The following is a 10,186-nucleotide window of genomic DNA, read 5'->3' on the forward strand; positions in this document are numbered from 1 at the left end:
GGAGGGAGTACTAAGCATCTATATCTAGGTGCATAGTAAGATCTATGAACATCAAAAAGTTAAAATGATTTAAAATTTGGGACAGATGAAGTAGTTTGGTAAAAAATAGTAACCGGTGAAAGGAGATGCATATATGTGTTTTAGTTCACTCAAAGTTAGAAAGTTGCTAGTTGAAGTTGGGGTATCACCGAAGTATTTTAACCGTACTTATCCAGCGTATCAAGCTTTTGGTACACAAGAACCTTGTTGGTGGTCCTAATAATGCAATCGAAAATTCTAGTCAGCATCACGTTAAGTTCTTCAGCTTGCTGGCTGCGATTTGAGCTCAGCTTCCCCCGGCCAGAGCCCAGATCAATGCAGCAAACTTAACTGATAGAGCGTCGTCCGACCAAGACTCAGAAGTAGGACCGAAACAGCTGCGGACATCGCAAATTGCATTCACTTGAATGACCTTGAATGATTAACTTATTCTCGATGTTATTGTACATCTTTTTTCTTTGAATGACCTTTGAATCGAAACTGCTGCACTTGATCTACGAGGCTACAACTTCCTCGCCTAAGCATTCTCCAACATAAAAGCTGAAATAATAAAAAGATCAGCCAACAATGGACAAATTGCTGTGTGATTATACACTTATATACATGTCTAAACATTTGGTCAGTGATGCTGGAGTTGGATGCTACATTGCTCCTTTGCTTGTTGGTAATACAACAAAACTCGTTTCCTACTTCCACCATTTACACGTAGTCCACAATACTACGCACAACGGGTGTTTGAACGACGTGTTGCAAACCTTTTCTTGAGGAAAAAGCTTTCAGCATGCCCTTTCACTAATATTTAGATCAGGATGTACAGAGATGTGTTGCAAGCTTGCAGTTACATTTCAGGTTTGGCAGCCATGTCTGCCTCACTGATTTCTGAGTGAACCACAAAGCTTGGGAATACCATGGTGATGTCCCTGCAGATTATGACCATTGAAACAGTCAGTGAAAGAAAGGCATTCATAAAATCAGTCAAGGTGTACATGTTCATCCAAAAAATGAAAAAGAGAGGATACCAAGGCTGAGTCTGAAGGAAAAAAAACTTTATGTCCATTTACAGAATGTAACAGTCCATCAATCATGCGAATGAAACTCAGAGGGCACATATTAGATATAAAACAGGGAAAGGAACATTCTCCCACCAAAAAGAAGAAAGATGCATCTGACTAGAATTGGTTGCATTTATATTCTGCTTTAAACAAAGTCAAATAACAAAGAAACTCTAATGATTAAGGTGTACTGTTAATATATCATTGCTAAACATTACTAAAAGCTGTGCATACTTACTTAAGGTATGGAAGGGTCATATTCCTTAGAACATATGGATTATCTTTAGCAAATGCTGTCCATTCTTCTTGATCGATCCTCCCATCACCTTTTGTGTCAGCCTGGTCAAATGTCTATCAACCAACATCAAAAGATTCAGCACCATGCAAAAATGATATCTTTGCTTCTATGCTAGGGATTTAGGATACCTAAGGACTAAATGAATGGAATATTTTCATACCCTATCAACAATCATCTCGACAGCATCACTTGTAATATCCAATTCTGATTCGTCCAGCAGAGCACACACCATCTCCTTTAACTGCAACATAATTGAATTTAGTAATAAACATTCCTAATTTCCTGTTCAACAGTCACATTTTCCGCAATACTGAATTAATGTGACATGTTCGCTACAGTAGACATGATTAACGGGCTAAATAGTCAAAAGACCATTCACACAAGCGCTTGACATAATTGACAACTTTCATGCATCTCATTCCTGATCTATCATATCTGAAACGAGTTCTAGATGCCTGCTTTATTAGTTTAGTGCCAACTAAACTAGTTTCAGATGGAACTATTTTCACATTTTTTTCAAAACTAATCAGTTGAAAGGAAAAAATCTATATATTTGGCAATCACTATCATGTATATGGCTAAGTTTCAAACACTGTTCATATATTTTAGTGTTGCATCACACCATTTTCTTGAAATTGTTCTCAACTACTGTATGCTTAACTCCAGATTTCAAGTGAACAAGAAAAGATAGATAAAACTTCTCTTAAGGACAGGGCAACCTAATATCAATATTCAGTAACAGGAATGCAGCACATAGTGCAACCAGATATAAGAATGTATAAAGGTATGTTCACTGAAAACCATGAAGTATCTAATGAAAAGAAAAACAATGCTTACCTCATTCCGTTCAATAAAGCCTGTCTGCCTTAAGTCATACAACTTAAATGCAACTGCAATAACAAATAAAAAAATTAGCTAACAAAAATCTAAATTTTTCTGAACATTCTGAGTTTCGGTAGAATAACTTCATCAAGAGACCTTACATGCAGCTTTTTGTTCTTCAGGTGCACCTGGATGAAACACACTAAGAGATCGAACAAATTCACCAAATTCAATTACACCATTTCCTTTTTGATCAAACAAGTCAAATAACTGCAATTTATTTTTGATTTTTGTTATTATAAATTTTATAAACACACAACTGATTTAAGAACACACAGCACTAACATATTTGAACTAATTCTTCAACTAAACACAAATCATCAGAATCAACAATATGCTTAGCCTTGTATATCCTACTTTGTCAATCTGAGATTTAAAACAGCACAGAAGCTACAACTATGACACTTAAGCAGAAAAGCTATTAGAGAGTCTAACAGATGAGTACTGATGGTTTCTGGTAAATGCAACCAGTCAATACAACGGCAAACAATCATCAGGTATTTGTTATGGGAAGAAACCTTAGAGAAGCTGTTCTTTTTACAGTAAATGAAGTCATGAGCAACATTTTGAAACTACAAGAACTTTGACACAACTGATACTCTTACCCTATCAACAAAAAGATTTTGCTTCTTCTTGTTCCTAAAGAGAGCGACATGGAATTCTTCCTGGTAAAGGGAAAAGAAAGGGCACATGCTAATTAGTTTATCGCAAGATAGTTACCCAATCAAAACTATGCATTGAGGACTACCTTGTGAATTAGATTATCTTTGACAACTGTATTACTTATTTTCCTGAAGAGGTCATGTAGTGCCTCAACTTCACTTACTGTAACTGCAACAATAGGTGAAGCTTAATAAACTTGTTCAAAAAACAACAAATACATGAATACCAGAGTTAGTTAATGTTACAGTGTTTTTTCTTAGTCTTGTTTGACCCAAAAACTATGGAAAAGTGAAAGAGCTGCTAGCCTGCACTACTGTTGCATGTAAAATGCACAATATTAACAGATTGAGCAGAAAAACACAACAGCATATCCGAAAGTAATCTATTGATTCCTCTTTCTTATGAAAGAAGGGGTTCAATTCTCACACGGTGTTCCAGAAGCAATATTAACAAAATCTGGAAGATTCACTTTCTCACAAGATGTTTCAGCAGCAAGGGCTACAGCTTCCCGTCTATCCAGTGAATCCGGCGACTGACCAGCATGCTTTGTTGGTATGCACCCCATCACTCACATCCAGTGGCTCCGGTGCAGAAAAATTAAGAAGAGTGCAAACCTCAAGCAAATCTGCAAAAGGAAAGTCGCAATTCAAACAAATATGGCCTTATCTGCTTCAGGGGAAACAACAGTGAACAGTGAACTAGTACAACTAGTTTTGATACTGCATCTTTTTCCTCAGGGGCGTATGACCGAAGCACAATGTCCAGCATCTAGTGATCCTACTTTGTAAATACTAGTGCGTCAGTTCTGTACTCGCTTCAACAGTGTAAAACACATACTGTGAAGTTTCAGCCCTTGCCAGTTCAACATTTCAACAGTACAAATCCATTCAGATGCAGGATTGTAACGTTGCAGGGACAGAACCCTGCCTGTAGGCCATAATAGCTCAGAAACTAAATGGGCATTCCAAACTGTTAGGGGGGGAAAAGAGGAATTTTCGTCTTTTCAAAAAAAAGAGAGGATTTTTCTGGGCCACGCGCGCTTATGGACCATACCATCGCGCAGGAATCTTCTTATTTTTGGCAAAATTTCAATCCCCAACATGAAATGGGTGAATCCCCCGAGAGAGATGAGATGAGGCTAATGCGTAGCAGCTCAAATTTCCTGGAAGAAATCAGGAAGCAGCAGCAGGGCCCAGAACACTCGGGATGAATCCCTCTCAGGTCAACGCGAGCCTCTGGAATCTATAGCGAAGGAAGAAAGGGAGGGGAGGGCGGGAGGAGGAAGAAGGACAGGCCGTACCCGGGGGAGAGGGAGATCGAGCGCACGATCCCTGGCCGCCGCTGTTCCAGCCCCTGTGGGCTGTGGCTCCTGCTGACCTTGCTCCTCGTGGTCAGTTCGCAGTCGTATATCATCCGCCGAATTGACTTTCGAACAAACACCAAACAGAAGATGCCGCGCCGGACACTATAAAAATTGTAAAATTATCGGGAAAGGTACAATGAACCCGTAAGCGTCTTGGCTTGTCAAGTTGCTGAGTTGCTCGTGCTCGCCTGTGCAAAAGCTCCGGTGGATGCGTGCTGGCTGGATGCCGTAAGCGTAGATGCTGCGCCGAGCTATTGTTCATTTTCTTGAACCGCGTTGGAGTCAATAATTGCGCTTTTCCATTTCTTTTCCGTTTGTGCGAGCAACCCGTGACAGATCGTCAACTAATATCGATTAGTAGTGCTTGGCACAGCAGGCAACCATTTTCTTATTGCGGGAGTGGAGTCAATGATGTGATATGCAACAAAGTAATTTTGAAAGGTTCTTTTTAAATATGTGACGTCATTAACTTTTTCACCCGTTTAACTATTCGTCTTTCTATGAATATTTAATCAAATAGATAAATCTAAACTAACTTTATTAATTAGATATTATTGGTTAAAGTTGAAGAAAAACTTAGATATTATTGGTTAAAGTTGAAGAAAAACTCGATGATGTATATTTAAGAACGGAAGAAATACGCAGTGACATGTTGAGTACTTGAGTTATGATAAGGTCAGCTCCAATGCTAGTTCGAGTTGTGCATGCCATGCAAGTCGAACAATATATTGCAGTAAACACGGCACCGATTCCGATTCACTCTGACACTTTTTTATGAAAGATTCACTATGACACTTGGCCAGTTATCCAACTGGAGATTCTGTTTCTTTCTCCACCCAACCAAATTGTTCATTACATTTACTTAACAATGATATTGTTATACTCTCCCCAAATACAGTGTACCCATTATTACACATAAAGAAAAACACTACAACCTTTTTAACAACAGCATCCCCGTCCCACCCCTGTACTTATTATTTTATTACCTAACACTAAGCTCCCAGAATCGGCGGCCTCTCAAGGGTCTTTCCTCACTATTGTTTTTTTTTAAAAATAACAAATTAGTAGCTTGCGGTTTTTTATTTTTTTTCTACTGTCTCTTTGGTACTATAAAACGGTACTTAAAGCCTACTAAGTTTAGGAAATAGCCTACGAAAATCTTGAAGAGAATCACCTGCAAAACAAAAAAGAGCAATCCTGTGACTGGGGAGAGAGTGGGATTCACCTTAAAGCCTGAATGCTAAGCTTGTATTTTTCTAGCCCATCCTGACTCCTGGCCTGTCTGTCTAGCCCACCCTACTACGATCCCAGCTCGGCCCATTTTCCCGTCTTCTTCGCCCGCTTTTCTTGACCCCGCTTTTCTCTCGGTCCCAACGCCGGGCTCGGTTCTCTCTGGGAAGCGCCTCGACCTCCACCGCCGTATCCTCGCGTTCGTCCGCGACAACGACCTCGACGAGACCGCGCTCCTCACGCGCCACTCCATCTACTCCAACTGCCGCCACACAGTCTTCACCTGCACCGCCGTTCCTCGAGGCGCCGCCCCGACGGCGCGCTCGAGCATTTCCGCCTCCCGCTCAAGGGCGACTCACCCGTGCTCCCATCCCCCGCCACCCCCGCATCCTGGCGCGCTCCCTCGCCCAGAACGGCAACCTGGGCCAGGCGCTCAAGCTCAGGGATGAAATGGTCGATCATGGCCTCGTCGCCCCTGATACCAATGTTTATGCCTTCATCGTGGCCTCGAGGTGACGACAAGGACGTTTCATTGTACAAGGAGCCTGAAATTTTTAAATTTTAGAATATGATTAGAAAGAATAATTAAATAATAATTTTCTCATAACTTTAAAATTTTTCGAACATTTATTTTTTAATAGGAAATTTAGTCAGAAAAACAGTTGGTTTTTTTCTAAATTAAATAAGGTTGTTCTATGTGCGTGCACTCATGCCGATGTATTTTTTTACTGATTAAATGAGGAAGTCTGAGTTGAAAAATGTTTAATGCGATGGAAAATAGAAAGAAGAAGTTTTGTTTGTCTCTCTTTCCTTTTCTTCCTTTTCAGCTTGCTCTTTTCATTCTTCTTTCCTGAGCTCGCCTGGAACCTAGCAAGCAACATGTCAGTCACAGCAGTCTGAAACTCATCTCCCCTTGTCGACAATGTCAAACACACTCCTGTCGTCGCCTTCTGCCCACCAACTTAGCTGCAATGGATGAGGACCATATAGCAGGCTCGACAGAGCTGCTGTCGTCCATGGCCATGAAGTTCTGCTGAAAGCTATCGTCCTCGGCCATGAACAGCACCATGCTGGAGTCTTGCACGTAAACTACTTCCACAATCTATGTTCTTTAATCTATATATGCCTTATCTTTTGCAAGTTCTACGGTATAGCCCCTGCATTCTTTAATCTTGATTCCCTGCATACTCTTTCTGCCTTGTTACTCTTTTATGCAAATCCCCGCAATCCATCATTGTTTATGATCTAGCCTATGGTTTAGTTAATATGTGCTTCAAATATGTCAGTGCAGACCCTTCTTGTTCCGTTCCATTGAAATTCCAATCAAAACTCCACATACGTGCATTATTTTTATTTTCGTCAAATAATTAACATCTGAAAACTTAAAGTTACAATATTATTGTAATAGTTAACTCTACCCTTGTTACAATGGCATACGTTGTTTAATTTTCATATTAATCCTATGCCATTGTAGTGCAATATGAGCTCTGACTATTAAATTAATATGTTAATTTGTGAGTTGCTCGTGTTAATATTTCTTTTTGTTCTTGTTGCCCTGTTCTTGTGAAATACCCTAATCCTTTTGGGTCTGATCCTACCGGACGGGAGCCCTCGTGCCCTGCGCACCTGCAGCTCCGCCTCTCTCCCCTTGCACAGCGCAACGCCGCTAGGAGCCGAAGGAGCAGAGCATCGCCACCAGAGTTGTTCTCTGATTCGCCGGAGTTCGTTGACTACTGGAGTAAGCTGCCTTTGCCAGGAGCTCCGCAACTCCGAGATGAAGTCAGAGCATCACTCCGCGTCATCCATCCTGCACTGGAGCGCCGCCGGCCATATGAATCCTCTCCTGGTTTTCAAGTTTACTTACTTGTTCTCTGCGTATCATTCGGGCTGCTACGTCCACCGGCCTGCCGAGCCAAGGAAGCCAGCCACGCCGTGCCTGCTCCATCTCTGCCGCTCTGGCCATGCACCCTACCTCGCCGAGCTGCACAAATCGCTGGCCATCGCCGTCGAGCAAGCTGGGCACGTCGTTAAGCAGCTATGATATTTGCAAGCCGAGCAAAATAATCAATCGACCGATGCTGGCCTCCTATCACTAGTAGAGAATTGGCTTTCCATGCGCCCCCTTTTATCCCGGTTTAAAGTTGGTCCGGGATAAAAGGTTCACCAACCGGGACTAAAACTCGGTCACTGGTGGGGGGCTCACCAACCGGGACCTTTTATCCCGGTTGCAAAGGCTAGTGGGAAAAAAAGACTCTGAGAGGCCTTTTATCCCGGTTTGAAACACCAACCGGGATAAAAGACCCCCCCTTTTATCCCGGTTGGTAACACCAACCGGGATAAAAGGGTCAAGAGCCTTTTATCCCGATTTGTAATACCAACCGGGATAAAAGGGGGTCATTTATCCCGGTTGGTGTTTCAAATCGGGATAAAAGGGTCCCCAACGAGGTGACTGGAAGGTGGCTGGAAGAGGATTAAATTCTCGAACCCTTTTATCCCGGTTTGTAATACCAACCGGGATAAAAGGGGGTCTTTTATCCCGGTTGGCACCAACCGGGATAAAAGGGTACCCCACGAGTTAATACAAAAGGAGCATCCCCTACATACTCAGATGTGGTGTGTAGGTGGGATAGCAAGGAAGCTACGCGCGAGGTTGGAGGTTGTGGGTTCGAATCCCACGAACCGCGCACGCGCATATTTCGCGTGAAAAATCGCGTGACTTGTGACTTGTGGGTGTGTGTGGGGGGGGGGGGCTCCTGGGAGGCTCGGGATTTTTTTTTTGCAGCGCCGGCCGTGGTGACCCGTTTTATCCCGGTTGGTTTATCCCGGATGGATTTTCGGAATATTTGCACCCTACCAACCGGAACTAAAGCCCAATTCTCTGCTAGTGTATAATCCTATGTGCAGAAGCAAACAGGACACTCGGCATGCAAGTGATGATGTCATGGTGATGTCATGCCTACGCAGTAAGTAGGACCTTTTCTTCTAGAAAAATAACTAGGATGCTTGCTAACCGTATTTTCTTTCAGCTAATCTTTTGGCCTTGGCTATCTTAGAATAATCCTTTGTTTAACTATAAAATCTTGCTCAAGTCAGAACCAATTTATCATTCATTTAATTTCTTTCTTGATTATTGCTTCATGGTGACATCATCCTTACATCATTACATCATGTTCAAATAACTATTCTTTTAATATGGAAATCCATATCTTATTCAGTTCAATTTCGATTTCAGAATTTCTTTGCTTTCACACATCACTAGAATCGAGCTCTATCCTTTAGTACGCTCTTTTAAAGCTTTTCTTTAATTGGTGCAATGTTCTTAGTTATGCTTGTTTGTTTGCTTGTATGCTTGTGTCCGATGATTGATGCGAGCAGAAGGAACATCGTTAGAGAGCTTTGAAGAACAGGAGCTAAAGATAATCTGAGCAGCTATTTTTTTTGAGAAAGGCAAGTGTGTTTTTGTGCTTTTATCCCAATAACTATATTTAATCACTTTTGCATTGCTCCGCATTTAATATTGATGGGTCCTATTAAGATTTCTTAGTTTTTATGATAATTCCTTATCAACCTAGGTTTTATCTTTCTGTTGGATAGCTATGCTTAGCTGCTATAATTGGGTTACGGTAGTTCTAATCAACTATAATGATGAAATTGTTGTTTTATTATGATATACCTTTCATTAATATAAGATCACCATGCTTAATTGGAACATGGAGCGACCACCCAGGAAAACAGTGCAACCACAAGAACTAATGGGCACCGATCTTGGCTAATTAATTAGAGACTCTAGTTTGGAGTAATCTTACCGAAAGAGCAAGAGGGGAGGCGTTGATAGGGTATAATCCGATCTGCTCTATGATATCTTCGTAGTCTTGAGAGAGATTTATGCTCTGCTTCGACCTTAAATCTTACCGGATTACCACTTATTAGGGAATCTTTGTAAAGGTCTCGTAGCGTCCCTATGCAGTCACACCTCGGTAGTGTGATGAGTGCCTGATCAGCACAATATGGTTGGGTCTAAAGTTCTCTTGAGCTTTTACGTGACTTGTGGGTAAAGATGTACAACCTCTGCAAAGTGTCTAAAATTGATCGATCAGCCGTGCTCACGGTCAAGAGCAGCCTGAACCCTCACATGATTAATCTATTGAAAGTTGAATTAAATTGCTATTATTTATTGCATAATTAATGTGGGTTGGTATATACTTGTACTTTAGTATTCGTGCTAATAAAATTTGACAACTAAAAATGCTTAATGAAGTCAACTAGCCAGCCTTTTCTTGTTTAAGCCTTGCATTCATATGTTTCCTACACTTGCTGAGTACGACATGTGCTCACACTTGCTTTAACCAACGTTTCTCAGAAGAAGAAGCTGCTATGAAGTTGTTGTGAAGATGGTACGGAGTCCTAGGCGTTCGTAACCCCCGTCGATTGCCTGCGAAATTTGGTGCCTCCGTTTCTAGGATTAAGCATATATCTCTGATAGTCTCTCTGTAATTCTTTTCGTGATACTGTTGATGTTATTCACTTATGATGTTACTATATAAAACTAGATCCTGACATACATATAGGTAGTGCTTGATTTTGTTTTAAAATTAGGTGTGACAAAGAGAAGCCTGGTGGTGGGCCTATTCTCGATGGCGTGGTGTACGGGAACCTGAT

At 41.4% G+C, this 10,186-nt stretch overlaps 1 protein-coding gene and 1 pseudogene across 2 annotated transcripts; one reads left to right on the top strand and one right to left on the bottom strand.

The window, feature by feature from the left end:
• Positions 1 to 425: 425 nt before the first annotated feature.
• LOC101763943 (calcineurin B-like protein 5) lies at positions 426 to 4,533 on the bottom strand. 2 transcript variants are annotated; one of them, XM_004969016.2, is made up of 9 exons: positions 4,235 to 4,533; positions 3,361 to 3,559; positions 3,020 to 3,102; positions 2,877 to 2,936; positions 2,373 to 2,481; positions 2,227 to 2,279; positions 1,550 to 1,630; positions 1,330 to 1,442; positions 426 to 959 (listed from the first exon to the last, which is right to left on the bottom strand). In XM_004969016.2, the coding sequence occupies exons 2-9, from the start codon at positions 3,497 to 3,499 to the stop codon at positions 878 to 880; spliced, it is 720 nt and encodes a 239-aa protein (XP_004969073.1). In that variant the 5' UTR covers positions 3,500 to 3,559; positions 4,235 to 4,533; the 3' UTR covers positions 426 to 877. The 2 variants fall into 2 exon arrangements, with proteins under 2 accessions (XP_004969073.1, XP_004969075.1); XM_004969018.2 differs by having other exon boundaries at positions 3,412 to 3,559; positions 4,235 to 4,531.
• Positions 4,534 to 4,535: 2 nt separating this feature from the next.
• LOC101752733 overlaps positions 4,536 to 10,186 on the top strand; it is a 7,659-nt pseudogene continuing 2,008 nt past the window's right edge.

The sequence above is a fragment of the Setaria italica genome, chromosome V (genome assembly GCF_000263155.2).
Source record: "Setaria italica strain Yugu1 chromosome V, Setaria_italica_v2.0, whole genome shotgun sequence".
In the NCBI taxonomy this organism is placed as follows: domain Eukaryota; kingdom Viridiplantae; phylum Streptophyta; class Magnoliopsida; order Poales; family Poaceae; genus Setaria; species Setaria italica.